The 19,365-nt window shown below is 42.2% G+C and overlaps 1 protein-coding gene across 2 annotated transcripts in view; it reads left to right on the top strand.

The window, feature by feature from the left end:
* The window catches only part of SNCAIP (synuclein alpha interacting protein), a 141,658-nt gene extending 123,538 nt beyond the window's left edge, over positions 1 to 18,120 (top strand). For both annotated transcript variants that reach the window (XM_054589903.1, XM_054589904.1), the window contains exons 7-12: positions 1,253 to 1,378; positions 4,840 to 5,009; positions 7,665 to 7,757; positions 8,301 to 9,369; positions 10,633 to 10,703; positions 17,629 to 18,120. In XM_054589903.1, coding sequence (XP_054445878.1) covers positions 1,253 to 1,378; positions 4,840 to 5,009; positions 7,665 to 7,757; positions 8,301 to 9,369; positions 10,633 to 10,703; positions 17,629 to 17,713 — 1,614 coding nt within the window. In that variant the 3' untranslated portion in view covers positions 17,714 to 18,120. The remainder of the gene's footprint in view (positions 1 to 1,252; positions 1,379 to 4,839; positions 5,010 to 7,664; positions 7,758 to 8,300; positions 9,370 to 10,632; positions 10,704 to 17,628) is intronic.
* Positions 18,121 to 19,365: the final 1,245 nt, after the last annotated feature.

Below are 19,365 nucleotides of genomic sequence, written 5' to 3'. Positions count from 1 at the left end.
CCCTGTTCCCCACATGACGGGTGAAACATTAAAGGAGTTGGCTGTTTTTATCCAACATTCCTTTAGCAGATTAGTTGGCATGTTCAGAAGGTGAAGGCAAATTTAATCCAGAAAAGTATAAAAGTTCATGACCAGTCCGAGCAAATAACTGGAAAGAAATCCTTTAAAAGGCTAAGAAGAGGTTCAAGGCTATTTCAAACACATGATCGTCTTTTTAAATGTCAAATTCCACCCACTAAACTTCATGCTGTTGTTTTTACCACTCTCATATTTTTTTTAACATTATATTTAATTTTTCTATTTTAAAACAGTGAAATCCCATCCCCCAGCTTTCTGCCTAGGCCAAACATAACATGAAAATACCACAAAGACTCTGTGGGTAAAATGCAAACAGATTATGGTGACACACACTGACTGTTCTGTGTCTTTGTTTTTGAAAGGTTGTGTTCAGAGCTTTAGGTGCCCTCCCTTTAACATGGAAGAAGAGAAAGCTTTGCCTTTAAACACAACCAATCCTTGATCAGAAAATCACGAGAGTCCCAGTTGTATTTTGGTGAGGTTATCTCATACTTGGCAACTCATGATGTTGCCTCTTTTTAAAAAACATTTCGTTATTTTATTGTTGACACTAATACATTTTCCACCCCTTTGCCCACCTCCACCAGCCCCCACCTTGCCTCCCCTGGCCTTCACCACACCATTGTCTGTGTACATGACCTATATATCTATGTTCTTTGGCTAATCCCTTCACCTTCTTTCATCCAATCCTCCAGCCCCTCCCTCCGACAGCTGTCAGTCTGTTCTATGCATCCATGTTGCCTATTTTTGTAAGCCTGTTGATTACAGGAGGTTTGGAATTAGGAAGGCATAGTTGAAGCATTATAAGCTTCAAAGTAGAAGTTAGTTATCTCAGTAGTTTGAGGTTTTTATAATAATATTCCTGAAGCCTACAGACAGTTTAACAAGGCAGCAAAAACATTGCCTTGGAACCAAAAGACCTGGATTCTGGTTTCCACTTTGGATCTGTCTTGCTATGTGACTTTGAGAGGCCCTCAAACTTTGTGCATATTGACTTTCATTGACTTCAGTCAGAGATTCGTGGATTTTCAGTTCACATTGCATGGGAATTTTCTCTTGATATGGTAAGTGTGGCTATATCTTATCTTCACAATTTGGAATGTTTTCTTCTGACTTGATGTTAGATTTTTTCCACATGATATTCCATTAATTCCAACCCTTTTTCTGTTTATAGGAAAAGATTCTTCTGTGGCTTCTTCAGTTTATGCAAGAACAGGGCATCTCATTGGATGAAGTGGACCAGGATGGCAACAGTGCTGTTCATGTAGCCTCACAGCACGGCTACCTTGGGTGCATACAGGTATCCGGGCCCTGCTTCTTTCAACAGTGAAATGAGTTTATCAAGTAATAAAAAAAAATTGGAAATTTCGTTCACCAGAAGAATGGATTAAATCAGCTTTTTCTATTGTAGTAGATAATAAGGAATGATATTGATGTATTTGTATTTCCAGAAATCTACACAGATATAGGCAGAATAACCCTATAAGATTCTCCTTGAGTATCATGGGATGTTGAAGGGAGCTATTCCTTCTCTCTTGATATCACTGTAAAACCTCAGTGCTGAGGACAATAGACTAAGTTTCCCCTGCTGTCAAGACAGGCAGTCATTACCAGAAATCACTCTCGGCCTCTCAAATGGCAGGCAGTTCTTGTTACCATTCACACATTGGCATGCATCTTCTGAAGTGTACAAAAAACAGGTCAGATTTTGTTAATGTATCAGAAGAATTCTTTGGAGAAAGGAGTAGTAGGCTAGAGAGAGTGTGCTGTAGTCTTTCCCCTTCCTATGTGGCAGGACTTAGCTCCTCAAATGCATTAGAAAAGGCCAGCATTGACTACAGGAAGGACCCAGATATCAATCCCCTCAGCTGCTGGGCAGACTGGCCATGCCTTGGTCGACTAGCCACTCCACCCGCCAGTGTCAGGTGGCCTCATCTTTATAGCCGAGCATGCCGTACAAGTATTATCCTAGTCTATGTGTGCAATGATGTAAAAAGGTTGGGGAGCAGAGCCACAGGAAAGGGGAGGGAGAGGCATGAGAGTATCCAGGAGGGCTGCTCAGAGAGGGTGGCGTTCCTGCAAGAGGAATCAGCATCTTGGCCCTGAGCCAAATGCAGAGATACATGGAGCTGAGCCAGACCTGGTGCCACCATCCTAGCAGCGCAGGGTAGAAGAGCCCAGCAAGGGTCTTCAGAAGTTTGGGGCACATGTGAATGTGAAACTAGACAGCCCTTTTCACCCAGAAGAGAATGGGAAGGCCATGAGTCACAAAGCAAAGAGAGAGACTAGCCAAAGAGTAGGGGGCAAGAGCAGGTAGAAGAAGGGCAATAGTGTGAGGAGAAGAAAGGCTCTGAATTGGAAAATAGTTTTAGATTTGGCCTGGAATTTAATTTATGAACAGTAATCATAATTACCAGAATCAGTGCAATGACACCATTCTTATCTTTGAAAATGGCCCAACATCTCTGGCTCAGTTCCCACATCTTTGGCAGAGTCGTTGACAGCATGTGGCTGCCAGCCATGATTAGAGGAACCTCACGAAGTTCATACAGTTCAAATACGTTATACGTAATATAACAACTCTAAGAAAGCAATATTCTTTTCTGCCTTATTATGTGTTGCTTCTTTTATTGCGAACAATTTACTCATTTATTTAACAGGTACTTGAGGTCCTACTGTGTGCAAGGTAGACTGTATCTGATATAAAATTCTGGGCAGTGAGAACCAGTTGCTCAGGAAGGTAGAGAGAACTCAGGAAATGACATGAGAAGATACGGAAAAAGCTGTAAAGTAAAAGGCAAGAGATAATGATTTTTTTTTAAAGCAAAGAGCTCTCCAGAATGTCAACCCACATACGACTGCTCTTTAAAAACCTAAATTGATAGAAAATATTCCAAGTGTTCAAAAGTTTCCCCACTATTGTTGGCAAAGGATAAAACTTCTAAATTAAGGCACCAAGTTGTAAAAAGAGTGATGAGAAATTGGAGAGTAGAGAAATCTAAATTATTACCAGGATCTGCAGAAAGATGAAAGGAGTAGCATTATTTTTTGTGGAAGAAAAATAATTGAATAGAAACAGAAAACTGTTTTTCCATTTAACAAGACACTCTAATATTTAATAGTTTTGAAACAAACTTATCAGCTAATAAATGATGGAAAGCCAAAGAAAACCAGCTGATATCACCAATTCTGCTTGAGATTTCAGTTATTTTCCTTTTCAATATGTGAGGAGAGGCATTCTGTCCTTTCAGAACATTCATCACTCCACTTAACACAAATGACGTTTTTGGCACTCGATACCGTGGATGTGGAATCTTGGGTAATCTTGGAAGTGGGTCCGTCCACTGGGTGTGAGGCTAAAAAGAAAATACAAAGAAACAGAGTAGAAGAGGGAGTGAGCGAGAATCCTTATGAGGTGAGAAGGGGACTATGTTTGAAAAACATTGGAAAGAAAACTGCAGAGGCTGAGTCAAGGGAGCGCTAACAGGGTGTGTTTACACTGAGTCTCAGAGAGCTCAGGGCCGAGGCCGTCTCCATGACTCCTGTGAGGTGGGTGGCAGTGACTTTCTGGCAGGTTGACCTTTCATGGCGAGTGATCATAAACTGGAGGGAAAGTGGAGCTCCTTCATGACCTCTGAGTCTAAGTAGTCTAGGAATTTAAAAGTTGCAAGTATTGCTTGTGGGAAAAACATTACCTATTCCTAAAATAAATCCAGTGGTCTATCTCATGTTGATAGGGTCAAAGAATATGTCAGGCTTTTTTATACTCCACATTAGCTCCTATTCTCCTCTGTCTTCTGAACTTCGGTGTTGGGGCACTTGAGAGGAGGCACGGAGAGAAAAATCTACTGCCTCTTTGCTTCACTGGGAAAGATCGTGGTACTCTTCCTGAGAGTTGTCACTGCTTCTTTGCCTCATGGTGGTATGCCACGGACGCCCTCTGTGGCAGCCTTTGGGTGCTGACGTCGGATGGGTGCTGTGCGTGGGATTCTCCATGGGCCCTCTGGAGCCTCCCCACTGATACCTGATAGGGAAGTTGTGGCCCTAACCTCATGCCCTCCGTCCCCATATAATTCCCACCACCTGTGTTGCATCTCAGTGCCTCTTGTTGCTGGAGAACCCTCCCATTTTTAATGGGGTGATAAACAAGCTCATGACAGCCTCCCTTGAACAATATCTGCTCGGTCTACAGGATCTACTGTTGCCGTGGCGCACGGTGGGCGTGCGGGCCGCTGCCCAGCCTTTGCCCTGTCATTTCACTCCATTTCATTCTTGGTCAAGGTTAGGCTCAGCAACAGATCAAGTGTGCTGCCCAAGTAAATAGGAACAGGTGAAACAATGCCACTCTTCCTGCTTACAGGCAGCCCCAACTCCACACGCCCACCCTTTGAAAGGGACAAAGCATCTCATCACAGACACCGCCCTGCACTTCTCATGAAGGACAGGACTGTAGGGATGGCAGCAACTTCTTCCCTTCCCAGCCCCCTTCTCTGTGAGGCTGGGGTTGATGGTAGTAGGGTGGTCTTCTGCATCTTCGCAGGCTGCAGAGGGAGGTGTCTGACACCGGCTACTGAAAGCTCGCCAGAGGGTCTTTTTCATATGTGGTGGTACCCAGTGCCCCCACCCTGTCCTGTGATGGCCTCTCGTAACTGGTTTTGGAATAACAGGAAAAATTCCATTCAACCTTCTGTTACAGTCATTTCAAAGTAACATTTAGAAGGAGGTCTCGATATGACACCACATCTCTGCACTTTCTGACAGACCTTGGTTGAATATGGAGCAAATGTCACCATGCAGAACCACGCCGGGGACAAGCCCTCCCAGAGCGCCGAGCGCCACGGGCACACCCTGTGCTCCCGGTACCTGGTGGTGGTGGAGACCTGCATGTCCCTGGCCTCTCAGGTGGTGAAGCTAACCAAGCAGCTTAAGGAGTAAGTGCCCATTCATTCCCTGAGAACCAAGTCTGGCTCATCATCATTGTGCGGAGGTGTAGCCAGGTGCTTTGGGAAGCTCCCCTGTGCGGATTGTATGAGGACTTCCTTGCATTCTCCTCATCTTCTTTGCTTCCTCCGTCCCATGCCCTCACAGCCAGCATTCATGTTGAAGATGCCATCTCTGCAGAGGCCAAATGATACTTGAACAAACAAGAAAAATGCAAAGCAAACTTTTGAAGCAGGGTATTTCAGCTATGTTAGATAAGGCGAGAGCCTCTCTCTCTGTGTTCCCATCTCAGGTCCAGATTACATAGCAGGCATGGAAAGCGCACGTGGGCATGAGTCCCAAACTTCTGTCCTTAATATTTTGGGAACTCATAAAGCACATGAGAGAGAAAAGTCCAGGGATGGGTCAGCTTCTCAGTTTCCCTAAAAAGAAAAATATCTAGTTTGGAAATTACAGACCGTTAACCTGGTAACCATCACCAGTAAGTTATTATAAAAATTAATCAGACGACTCATGAATCCTCAGAACATAAAATCTTATTCAGTCAGCGTGATGTTACTTAAAAACACTCTGGCTAGCAACAGTCAGTTCTTTTCTCCATGAGACTGTTAAATTGACACCCATTGCATACCTAGCTGTCAGGGAAGCATTTCTGGGAAGTTGTCAGGAAAGGCTTGAAGAAAGCAGGGACTGGAGGAGGGGCAGGTCTCTGGTGGGCGGGAGGATTAAGGAGCTGACATGCACCTGAAACTAAGGTCGGCCCTTGGTAAATAACAGCTGCCAAATTACAGTTGCCATAGTGGGGAGAGAATCACCACAAACTCAGAATCAGTATCTGATGCCATGATGACAGAATAGGAGGATAAACCTTAAAAGTAAATTTTAAAGGAAAATTATGAAATCTTTTAATTATAAAATTATGTATATATATTTATATTTATATTTTCCTTTTTCCCTTTTGAACAAAGACCTGTGCTGGGTAGAAGGCCTTAAATGATAATAAATGTCATTCACACACCATTTGACAAGGCCTTGGATCCCCTGGCTCTTCCGCCTGCTTGGGGAAACCCTGGTGTCTCTACTTTCTTGCCTTAGAGGTACAAGTCTGCATACCTCCACCCCATTCCCTGCCAGTACATAGAATACTCTCTTTAATGAGAGTGGACTTTTAATAGAGAAAATATAAAATAATATTTAAAAATATTACAGCTCCCTCCAAGCGTTCTTCAACCAGTTACACAACCCCCCGGGGAAGGTGGGCTAAATGAGCGTGAAGGGTGGGATGTAACTGAAGGGAAAAGGCCCGCAAATCCGTAACTCTGTACCTTATCTCCCCACAGCAAACATACTTGTACACACATCTTTTTGTACTTGTGTAAGTATTTCTAAAAACCAGTTCCTAGAGAGGGAATTGCTAGAACAAAGGCCATACATATTTGGAAGGTAAATCGATGTAGCCTAAAATCCTTCCAAATATGTTGTACCAATGTTCACTCCCCCCACTAGTAAGTATATAGACATGTCCATCAAAAGGAAATTTAAAATGAATAGAATGTTTTTTCTAAAGTGTCATGCTCAGAGAAAAGATCACAAAACATTCTCCTCAGTCTCTGTACTAGAGTCTGAGAGGCTTTCATGAGCTATAATAGCTGTTTCATTGGTGAACTTTTCAAGGTCAGGGGCTTGGCTACTCTTTCTGTTGATGATCCTGAGATAAAATACATGTGCAAGCTAATAGACAGCAGCTCTTTTAGTGTGTCCGAAACTGAATGCTGTGGACAGTTGTGGACAGTTGTAGTTAGGCCAATGACAATATAAAATATGAGCAGGGACATGTAGACGCTAGTCCTTTACTTACCATGTGCCTTGGTGAGGTTGGCAAAACTAGAAATGAACAGAGAAACCCACTTTGTATAGCCACAGCACATGGTTCTCTGTGGGCTCCAGGGCAGGAGGAAGGATGGAAAACGCTAGTTATTTCAGTCCAAAATTCTGAGTGGGAGACACTCTTGAGTGCTTTTGCCTCTCAGACTTCCTTTACCACTTCTAGTTAATAAACACAGTTACTATTTAGACATGGCAACCTTCCACTCTGTTAGAATCCTAATTTGCAGGCCTGGGTACTATGGTTTGAATTGTGACTCTCCTCAAACAAACAATGTGTTGGAGTCCTAACCCTTAGTACCTCAGAGAGTGACCTTATTTAGAGAGAAAGATTTTTCTTAAAAATGAGATTATACCACACACAGTATTTTGTAACATCCTTTTTTACTTAAGGAAAGTAAAGTGCACTTTATATGGGAAACTTTTTTTAAAGTTTAAATAAATAAATACTCAAGTATGTTATCATTTAATAGCTCCCTTTATACTGATAGAAATAATTATAAATTGTTTACTTAGTCTTATTGATGAGCATTTAGGTTACTTACAGTTTTCCACAATATGAGTAATAAATTTACATCCATTTTGTGTGCTTTTGATTGTATCCTTAGAAAATTTTTGAACTGAAAGGATGAAGATTATGCACATTTGTGATGCTTCTGGTTTTATTGCAACTTATAAATTATTGTGAAAAATGCACACCTACTAATTTACAGTGGGAGCTGTGTACCAGAGAGTTTATTGTCTTGGTTTGTGTTTCCCAGGCAGACAGTGGAACGTGTCACGCTGCAGAATCAGCTCCAACAACTTCTAGAAGCCCAGAAATCCGAGGGCAAGTCACTCTTTTCTTCGTCCAGGTAATGCCAGGAACATTGGTGGTCAGAGTTCTTAAGTCTCTTAAATCTCTGAACCTTCTTTTGGACTTTATTTTAATCTCTTTTAAGAAGATGACAATAGAACACATTTTATTTTTATAAACAGGGATAAAAGTTAGGTATCATGGGAAAAAGACCCTGTACCTAGGGTCAGGTCACCTGGCTCTGCCATTTTGTCATCCCAGGACTATAAACAATCGTCTTTTTCAGAGTCTTTCGTTTCTTCATCTATAAAATGAGAATAAGGATATGGAGGTTCATAAGATTGCTGAAGATGGGATTAACTGAGAGTTGTGCAAAATTGATGTGTAAATAGTAAAATAGTAGACAAATTTAATCCTAATGTAAAGCATGAGGCATACTATACTTTGGTTATGTTTGCTTTGAACAGACATTATATGATTATTATTCCAGTCTTACTAATTTGTAAGTTATTAGTGGCAGTAAAGGCCACGCTGTGACTTGTGACCAAGTCATTTTAACCCAATAGGAAATCATCTCACATGTCCTTCGTCCTCTTTTCAGCTCACCATCCTCCCCAGCTCCCAGAAAGTCCCAGTGGAAATCCCCAGATACAGATGATGAGTCTGTAGCCAAAAGCAAACCCGGCGTCCAGGAGGGGATGCAGGTCCTTGGAAGCCTGGCGTCATCCAGCCGGACTAGGTCTAAAGCAAAAGATGAAGATTCTGATAAAATCCTTCGCCAGTTGCTGGGGAAAGATATCGCAGAGAATGTCTGCACCCAGGAAAAGCTGTCCTTGGAATTTCAGGATACTCAGACTTCCTCTAGAAATTCAAAAAAGATCCCTCTGGAGAAAAGGGAACTGAAGTTAGCCAGGCTGAGGCAGCTGATGCAGCGGTCACTGAGCGAGTCTGACACAGACTCCAACAACTCCGAGGACCCCAAGAGCACACCCGTGCGAAAGGCCGACCGGCCCAGGCCACAGCCCATTGTCGAAAGTGTGGAGACCATGGATAGCGCAGAGAGCTTACACTTGATGATAAAGAAACATACCTTGGCTTCAGGACGCAGGTTTCCTTTCAGTATCAAGGCCTCCAAATCTCTGGATGGCCACAGCCCATCACCCACCTCAGAGAGCAGCGAACCCGACTTGGAATCCCAGAGTCCAGGCTCAGGGACCACTCCCCCAAACCAGCCCTCTGGAGACCCCACTCAGCCCAGCCCAGACAGCACGGCGGCCCAGAAAGTGGCCACGAGTCCCAAGAGTGCCCTCAAGTCTCCGTCTTCCAAGCGCCGGACATCTCAGAACTTGAAACTCAGAGTTACTTTTGAGGAGCCTGTGGTGCAGATGGAGCAAACGAGCCTTGAAGTAAATGGAGAGAAGGACAGAGATAAGAGCAGGACCCCGCAGCGGACCGCCACGAGCAGTGAATCAGGGGATCAACTAAAAAGGCCTTTCGGAACCTTCCGATCCATCATGGAGACACTAAGTGGCAACCAGAACAATAATAATAACTATCAGGCAGTCAGCCAGCTGAAGACCTCCACACTGCCCTTAACCTCACTTGGAAGAAAGACGGCAGATGCCAAGGGAAATCCCATGAGCTCTGCTAGCAAAGGAAAGAATAAGGCGGTGAGTGCTATTTGGAGGCTATCTTCTTTTTTTCCTTTGAATCATGTCATTCTTAACACTACAGATTGTTGACCTTTGCCATCTGGAGGTCATCCCCAGAAGAATTCCAAAGGGATGTGTGGAAAGCCAAATTTATGTGTTTCTAATGAGATATGTTAGCACACATACCTTTTTCTATTCATCTGGAAAATACTCTGAGCGAAAGATTAAATAAATCACAAGACATTCTATTCCAGTCCCTAAATTTCCAAAATAGTTTGATCCTTGAGTATTAGGAGTCCTGGACTGGGAGGCATTTCTATAAGATTAGACCCCCAATCAGTGTGAAATCAGGCCTTTCTTTGGCGTGGATTGTGCCTCAGGAAGAGTTTGTTTTCCTCCTGTGACTGGATAGTTTATCCTCAAGCCCAATTAAAGAGCACATAAATAGGAACTCTGTTTCTAAAAACTTAACTATTCAACTCTGGAATGATCTTTGAAATAAATACACCACAGGGACTTCTACATTGGCATTGGAGGATGCAGGCCCTTGAGTGCTGACCAGGAAGCTAGAGCAGTCAGAGGTGCTTGCCAGTACGCAGGGGATGGCAGAGTGGGCCAGGAACTACATCTTATAATTGCATTTATTGGAAAACCATGCACTATAATCTGTGGTTTAAATCCAGCGAATAAGAAATATGAACATCTTTTGAGGGCAATGTTCACTGTGTGCTCTGTGCCTACCATGCCATCAAAAATGGTATAGCAGCCAAAATGCAAAGCTCTGAGGAATGGAAAGACCCAGAATATCCATCATGCAATCTAGGGACTCAGGCCCACATAATTTATTATTTGGTACAAGGTAAAATCCCAGGGAGGTCTAAGAACTGTTGACTTCTTTTTGCAATACCAAAATTAAGTTTTAGTTAATATCTCTCTAATTAAATGAACACCGCTTTATTTCCACTGTGAATTGTCTTTGTTATAAAGAACTTAACCTCTGTTTGCTTCACCTAGAAAAGCCACACTTGTGTCCCAAATGCCAGATCCTTGGGGTAAAATATGTCCAGACTTACATTGCTCAGTTAAAACTATTCCAAGTAACTTAATGGGTTCTCTTGCTCAGGAATACAAGAATTATCTCAGCAGTTCCCCACACTCCTTAACGTGTACAAAGCTTCTGTCCTAGTCTAATCTGTCTACTGCATGCCTCCTGTTAATTGAGATTTATGCATGTGCTGAGCTTGCTGCATGTTTTCAGATGATTTTTAATTGCACCTCTAGGAGATGTCCAGCAGCTGCATCAACCTTCCCTCTAACACCCTGATTGAAGAGCATCTGCGTAGCTGTGCACGGTACGTGGCATGGGGGTGTGTTGTGTAGCACTGCCGCGCCTCTGCTTTGAATTGCATGACCTTTTAAATCATGGTCCTGGAGCACCTTTAGCAGGGCTGACACCAAGGAAGAAGAAACTTAACAACTCTTCCCCCAAAAAGAGCAGGCAGGCTTGTAACTGGAGCTTTGAAAGGAAGCAAGTGCCCTCCAGGAGGGGCTTTATTCCAGCAGCAGAGGGCAGAGGAATCTACTCAGCTCACAAACACGCTGTGTCTCCCCGTTGACTTTGGCTTTCAGACTTTGTTTTATTGGAGTCAAGTACCAAGTAAGTATAGAAATTAAATTTCCTGTCATGGGTGGAATTAGTCAACCTCCGATCACAATCAGAACTTTGAAGCAGAGCTGAGGTTTTCTTTCATTGTTGATCACAGACTGAAAGCTCATTTCATCACCATTATGCTCCCCCTAGGAGAAGCCAGGCCCTGTCATTCTGAAACTGCTCCAGCTTAGCCTTCAGAACCATGATGCCAGTCAGTAAGCCAGTCTCTGAGTCACCCAGGGAAACAAGGACCTTTCTCAAACAAAATGTTTACAATTCAAAAGGCACAGAGCATGTACATGAAAGGATCCTGTGGGAGGCCACAGGTGACTCGATCACCTCCTGGGGCCAAGCCCTCATGTAGCACAGCTCTCTTTCATCGCTCTGGAGGAGCATGCGCCGCTCCCTGGTGAGGTGGGAAACGGGAGGAGGAAAAGGAGAGCAGTGGAGGGGGAGTTAATGCAGCCCATGCCTCCGACTCGCTTATTTCAGAAGAGTTAAATCCAAATGCATTTTAAAAGGAGACTATCACTTTTAAATCGTCTAAATTAAATTTAAGCAAATCATTTCAGTTTAATTTAATGATTCATTTAAATTAAGTTTAATTTAAATTAAAATTATGACATGCCTTTTAGCCTTCTTCCAAAGATCCTCCAAAATGTTTGTGTGAATGTGTATATGTGTGTGTATGTATACACACACACACACAAATGTGTGTATGTGTTGTGGTTATGAATTTTGGTTTAGAATACTAAGGCATGTGAAATGTTACTCTCCTTTGTTTTCCCCCTAAATCGAATTTAATCTGCTCCAGGTCTCTATTCAGGCTAGAGGAAAAGTAAATCACAGTCATTTTGGGAGGTGCCCCTGGGGGTCTCATTAATTCAGTAAATTGAAGGAAGTGCCTTGGATGTTCAGTATTTACTGGTCACCAGAGTTCTGCTTGGGTCAGGCTCACATGTTGCCTAAGTCTGGCTGCCTCACCGCATGGGGCCTGGGGCCGGAATCGTGGCCAGTGCTGACAGCCCAGTGCCCTGGGGGATGGGGAGAGCGGAGAGGAAGCGGAAAAAGAAATGCCTGCTCCCTCTGCAGACATTGGCATCAGCCCTCTTCTGCTTTTCCCAACCTCCCTTCCCCACCCACATACCCTTCTCTGTCCCGACATCTTAGGCTGGGTGTGTCTTCTGGTGCGTAGAAAATTCTGTTTTTAGTCCTTAAGCAGAAGTCGCCAGTGATACCCTGAGGGAAGGAAGTGCAAGACTGGCACACTCTTGGGGAATGGGGTTGGGCCGGATCCCCCATTTCTCCCAGGCTCCCACAGCACCTGGAATAAAGATGGTTAGTGTCACAGGAGATTCTCCTGCCAGAAATATTTCATCCTGTCTTTTTATAAGAAAAGGAACGAAGCTGGACAATCTATTATAATAGCACAACATGAGATTGTGAGGCTACTTGGATATCTGACATGAGGTTAACACTGTCCTGCTCAGTTTCACAAAAAAGCCTTTTGAAGGCTCAGTTTTGAACCTGTCGGATTCATGGGATTTTTCCATTATCAGAGTTTTATTTCAGTGATAAACAGAAACCCCAAAATAAAAGCATTCAGTGTTCATCTATCAGTGATGGCTTCACTCCTTGTCCCAAGAATTTGTTGAAAGGCCACAATGGCTCCTCTCAGGCAACAGGGATAGCCCAGGATCCTATAACTTTGGAAACCGATGGCAGTCCGTGGGTTAGAGTTGGCTCCCAACAATATTCCACTGAATGGCCCATCAGTACAGCCGTGGGAGAAAAAATGGGGCAGTGGACCCTAGTGCCAGGCACACATTGGAACCACATTTTAGTTACTAAGAAATTTTTATTTTTTTCCTGGTAAATGAAAAATGGGGGCAATAAATACAACATTTTACAGAATGTCAGCTCTGCGAGGGGTTTTATTTGCTCTTTATTTTTCTAAATTGGTCACAGCTTGATAGAAAGAATCTAAATTTCTTTTCAATGCCTTTTAAAATTAGATTCAACTCTATTACTTTGAACAGCTTTCCCAGTGTGTTTCAACTGCAGAGGATGACTTTGTTTATAACAGTCAGATTTATCTTTACTTTTTCTTATAAAGGACAAATTGGTTTTGAGTTATTACAACTCCAAGGGAATGTTTGCAATTACTTGTCTTAAAATGTCAATAAGACATTCATTTCCCAGAGTTTAAGTCTATCTGAGATCTGTCGCAAATGAAATGAGCATTGGTTCCAGTTACAGAGGGCATTAACCCTTGGTCCCCAACAGTCATACCCTCCTGACCACGATGGCACTATGGCCTGAGGAGTTAGCGTCAGGAAACCCCTCATCCTAGGACCAACACAAGAATAAACTCCCTAAAAGAGATGAAGCAATGAACACCATCAGTGTGGATTTCACTGCAGAGGAATTAGTCATACTCAGAATTATACCTCTGGAGTCAAGAGCTGGCATCAAATATTTTACAAAGATATCAAGGCTGTTCAATAACCACTTCAAAGAGAGTGGTATGTCTGGCCTGAGCAGTGGTCCTCTGCTGTGCCGGTAGGAGATCAGAGTTCAGGGCATTCCCACCCCCACCAGTCCACAAGCCTGCGTGTGCACGCGCGTACTCACGCACACACATACACACACACACACTTCTCTCCTTGTTGCTTTATTGTCGAAATATCATTCTAAACAGAAAAATGAGCAAAGATGTGGAAAGCATTGGGAAAGTAGTGGTGAGGCGCTGGCTGAAACCTGACCCAAGCAGAGCATGCCCTCAGCCCCACTGAACATCATTTCCAGAATCACAATGGGAAAATGCAGTGGGCACGAACAGGAATCCCTAATCCTGCTGAGCAAATGCATCTTTGCCAGAATTTCTCTGGATGTAATAAAATAACCACATTTTAATCTTGTCTAAATTTTTGACCTGGAAGTATTTATTTTCAACCCATGTGCTTTCTAAGGATTGTTGAAAGGGATAATTACATAAGGAGTCATAGGTGTGTTTCCGAGCTATCTGAGAATGTGTTGATTGCGTAGCTCTAGAGTGCCCCGGGCAAAGCAGACTGACTCTTCCCAAGGTAACAGTTCAGAAAAGTTTATTAAAGTGATAATATTAAAAGAGTATTTCATAACATTATAGACAGGCTTTCTACTAAAAAACTATAGTTTCCAATTCTAAGCTCTGATCTGAAGTGTTCTTTGTGTTTTCATTTCTAACTTACTAACTCTGGGGTCCAGAGCCAGTCGGTCAGGGGGAAGTTGATTCCTGATGTGTGGTGACTACCTTTGCTCCAGAACCCCCTAGAGTCTATCCAGTCTCCTTCCTTTCCACACCTCCCTGTGTTCCCCAGGTTCTGCGCTCCCTGCTCAACTCTTGCTCCTCCCACCGCCTCTCTGCCTCCCTAGGGTTCAAATTAGCTTTGAAGAGAAAATCTGTATTTCATACAGAAGCTTTGTCCGTATGACTTCGAGGGAGGGAGGAGACCCTAATCTTAAACCACGTCTCCAGGTTTCATTAATTGACAGGTTCTCTTTTGAAATGGGCCACGGTTTTAAAACATTGTCATTGGCTGTTTCATAGTATAATCTTCTGTATAGAGAAAAATGTCCTTGTTACAAGGAATAGTTAAAATGATCAGATCTTTCCAGCATTCAAGTACAATTTAACAAATGCCAGAGCTCTCAGGATTGATGAGAGCACATGTCACAAATGGCGTTTCTTCTCATAAGCTCCTTGTACCCTCTGGGAACAGGAGTAAGCATATTCCAACACAGGAAGACAGCTTAGTGTCAAAGAAGAACAAGTTGAGACATAGAGGAAGCTATTACAACTAAGATCCCGTGTCCTGTGTTAAAGCACTGCCTTTGGAAGGCAAGAAATGAACGTGTGGGACCCCCACGAACTATAGGAAGGAGAGGCAGGGGGTGTCCTTCCTTGGAAACTAAAATCATTCCACCAGAAATAGTCTTTCAGCCTGCCCATCCTGGGTTAAGTGTAGTCACAAGACTTAAGAACAAAGGACCCCCTAAACCTGACTCCACTTTCCTCTCCTCATGCCCCCAGGGTCCAGTTTTGAATGGTATAACTCCAAAGGGGATACATGTTCTATTATGTGTCGTAACTGCACCAAGTCTGCCACAACCAGGCTATCTTTGGACACTCAAGGAGCGGTGTCTGTCTATAAACTCTCTTAAGGCTGAAGTTTTAAAGAATCAGCAAGTTACTTGAGGTTTAAAAGTAGCAGATAGAAACTTTACCCAGACACCTTCCAGGACCTTCACCAAGCATCCCTGCTCCAACCACAGTCATTTGGGATTTTCCTTCCCACGCTGAGAACAGTGCAGATATGTTACCCTCCTGGACCCACACCCCGGGGTTGCCAGCGCACTCATTTCAGCATGTTTAGCTCTAAGTCCCTCCTGTTGCTGTGCCAGAATAAGGCATGGTCCCTTCATTGCACGAGATCATACTCAAGAGAGAATTAAAAGTGGATATAGTTAAAACATGGCAAATTCCATGAAAGGTATAAGAACTTTATGAGAGCAGTGACCCTTGACAGCACTATCCTACCCCCGTGTGTACGCCCACTGTCTAGCTTGGTGGCTGACACATGGTAGGGACTTCATAAATATTTGGACAGAGGGAGAGCTAGAGAGAAGAAATGGTAGAAGATGGAAAAAGAGAAAACAGAAAGGGCTGAGGCTGTCATCCCACAGAAACAGTGGTGTGATCTGTATAAATATAAGCCTTCTGATTACAAGGCCACCTTCTGACAGGGAGTGTCAGTGTGGGTACTTTGAATACAGGTTTTCATTCTTTGAACCAGAATCCCATTTTTTTAGTAGATGAGATTGGTAGATAGGCTCTCAGTAAAGCTCGGAAGGAAACCACAAAAGTAGCAGCGCCCCCCTGTGTTGGTCATCGGTGGAAATGTAGTGTGCGGCCGTGGACCATTCCAGACCCATCCTCTAAGTTGCTGTCTGGGCGGTGGAAATATGCAACCCAGGCCTGGGTGAGTCAGCTAAAGTACTGGAAAAACTGTTTTTTAAATTCAGGCCTTTTCTTCTTTCCAATTTTGGTCACTGAGACTGTGATTTTATATCCAAAAATGAAATCAAGGAGAAACAAATTATCTGAATAATTCATGCCAGGATTACCCACTTTTGTTCTTTCAGATACTGGTAACTCAGAACTAGGTAATTGAAGGGTTTGGGGATGTTTGAATCATCCTGATATTATTCATATAAATGCCTCAAATTAACATTTTACTTGGTATACATTCTGCTCTAATCATGCTGGATTTTGTCCTGTAGAAAGTGGGTTTTTTTGTTTTTTGTGTTGTTTTTTTTTAGTGTTTTTGACGACAGCATCCCTTACATTAAAGCAGAAATACTATACGTGTCCATTCACCTGTTTCTGAAATATTACTAGTATTTTGTCTATCATCTCCTCTCCCATTTCCCTTATTATTTAGGTTTATGTCTTTTTTTATATCTTTACTTTTTCATTGTTCTGTTGTTTTATAAGAAAGGGGTAATAAATGTGTGTATTTAATCCACTATGTTCAGTTGGAAGTCCTTAGAATGTCTTTTAACCAAGTGGGTTTTTCTTTCATCTTCTCCCTTTCTTGCCCATGGACAACTCTCTGGAGTTCAATTCAGAAGAATAAATGAAATTAGAAAGTATAACTTTCAGATTGTGATGATAATCAAATATTTACTAAAACACTAAGAGTAAGCCACATGATCTTTGTAAGGGAGCATGATTCTGTGGCCATAAAACCATACTTGGAGTTCCTCATCCAAATATGTCCTCATGCTAGGAAGGACCATTACGAGAAACCATTTGTTTTTGTCTGGTATGGCAACAAGAAGGAGTTTGGTAATATGGATGCTTGCTCGCCCCAGGAGATAGCTCCTCTCTGAAAGATTTATACCCAGAGTGGGACTAATATCTCATGAAATTGAATGCATCTACCCAGAGAGACATCCACTTAAAAAAAAACAAAACTATTCCAAAGTTTGAGCTTGTGCTTCTTGCCACAAGCATACTAGGTATCAAAGAAGGGAAAAAACAACATTATTGTTCTCTATTTCTTCTTTTTCCTATCGATTTATCTGGTGTGGTCTTCTAACATGTATTACTCAGTAATCACACACCCAAAGAAAAAGCATTTTCTTTAAACTGTTAATAAGCATCTTTTAAAACTATTAACAGCTATTAAGTTTATTAGAGAATAAAAGGTATCACCAGTGAATTCATGTAAATAAAATATAAATATCTTTTGTTTACACTAGACTAGCAGTATTATACTTTCTGGTTTTGTTTTTTGTGTGTGTGATAAAATTCACTTGACTGTAGAATTTTGCTTGGACTCCAATCAGCAATTACAATTGAGAATTAAAAAGTGTTCACTAAGTGTGTGTTATGACATGACTCCTTTATTTTTCAAAGAGTTGTTTATATGAAAACAAAATAATTTGTCTACCGGAATGAAGTGTTCTTCGGTGTGGTTTGTGTGAGGATAAGTTCCATTTTTGGCGAACTGTTAGTGGTATTGTAACTTGACCATAGTTTTATCTAATTTTGGCCTCGTGGTTTCTTTTCTGCTTAGGCATAATGACATCAATAGAAAAATGAAGAAATCCTACAGCATAAAGCACATTGCTGAGCCAGAACCAAAAGAACTCTTCTTGTAAATCACTTTTTCAATATCCTTCATCGCTGCCCTTTGGACACCTCTGGAAATTTCTGGACTCTCCTCTGTGGAAACAGAACCATGAGAACAATGCCTCACCAGCAGAAGATCAGAATATCAGGATGCCTTAAATTTATAGTAGTAGACTATATAAGACACATTTTTGGGTGATACTTGTATATATACCTTGTTTTTAAAGAGATGCTGTTTAAAAGCATGACTGAGCAAATGTATGTTTTCTAAGATTGTTTTGATTCAACCTACCCACAGGACAGTCACCAAGCAGCTGATGCCGTTTTGTATTACATCGATTGCATGAGCATTTGCTGATGTTGACTGAACTTCCCTTTTCCCATGATTGGGGCAGTTTTGGCTTGGCATCTCAACGAGACCAGGCCAGTGGTATTGTTTCCTGTCAAGAGTGTTTTTCAGTCCTTTCTACTTTTTGTATAAAGGAAATAAAACAATGTTAATAGCCACCTATAAGCTTGGGACACCTACTTTCTAATCTGCGATGTTCTGATTTCTAAGGGACTTTGAGAGTATTTTGATAGCTGCTATTTTATTTCAGGAACAAACTGCCCAGTTTAGCTGTTTTCCCACAGGGATCAAATAAAACATTCTCATTTTCATTAAGTACTAAAGGATCAGACAAGTATATAAAATAAGTCAATTCCTCTGTCTTTTCAAATTGCAGTGTTGACATGAGAAAATACTAATGACAACTAAGGGTTTAGCCCCTTCTTGGGTCCTTTTTTTTTTCCTCTAACACATGAGGCCTGTCTAACCCCTTTAGGAGATGGTGTGGAGTCTGAGTTTATAACAACCCTATTGATGTAGCCTCTTCAATCCCTGTAAGCAGTAAGTTCCATAACTTTTCATCCTATCAAGTAAAAATATATTTCTGTTGAAATTTCAAAAGTTTTATTTTCAAAGTGTTGGCAGAGCCTGCCTATAAGGGACCCATCAAATTTTAGTAAGAAAGTACGGTACGCACTTACCAGTGGGAAAGAGTGCTGTATGCTATTAACAGTTTCTAGCAATGTTACTGCAGTCAAATGTGGGCCACTCTGTACCCTCATGGACAAAACAGACCAGGGTACCAACTTAGGAGGCAATTTTGCTTTTGTGGGTCATCTGACAAACTTTGGCTTAATGAGATTCAGTGAGGTATATATAAAAGAAAGAGCTAATATCAAAGTGGCTTTTATGCACCAGCCTCACGTATGTGAAGGTATTACTCTCTTTTTATTGATTAGAAAATTAAACTTCAGAAAGTTTAATCCCCATGTTCAAGGTAAATGGAGGAACTGGCGTTGGTACACATTTTCTCATTATCTCCATTATACTTTATCCATCTGTCCTGCACTTTGCTGTCTCCTTAGCACATTGCTCCCTGGGCTAGTCCATAGGAAGCATGGCTTTTGGTCTTGGCTCTACTTCTGGACAACTGTTTGTTCTTGGGCAAAGGACATGGCCTCCTTGACAAATACGGAAAAGGGCGAGAGTGGCCTACAATCATGCCTAGAAGGTAGGTTCCTTCCAACTCACAGAGCAATATGTCTATAAATTTCAACCAGTTTGCTTTGTCCTTGTCCTGTGAGTTTCTGTTGTTAGAACCTGGTTGCATGTGTGGTTCTGCGTTTCTCACAT

This window comes from Pteronotus mesoamericanus, unplaced genomic scaffold, assembly GCF_021234165.1.
Source record: "Pteronotus mesoamericanus isolate MK-2021 breed Mesoamerican mustached bat unplaced genomic scaffold, CSHL_Meso_final scaffold_167, whole genome shotgun sequence".
NCBI lineage: Eukaryota > Metazoa > Chordata > Mammalia > Chiroptera > Mormoopidae > Pteronotus > Pteronotus mesoamericanus.
Note: the sequence above shows the minus strand (reverse complement) of the source record. Positions and strands in the feature narration are given on the sequence as shown.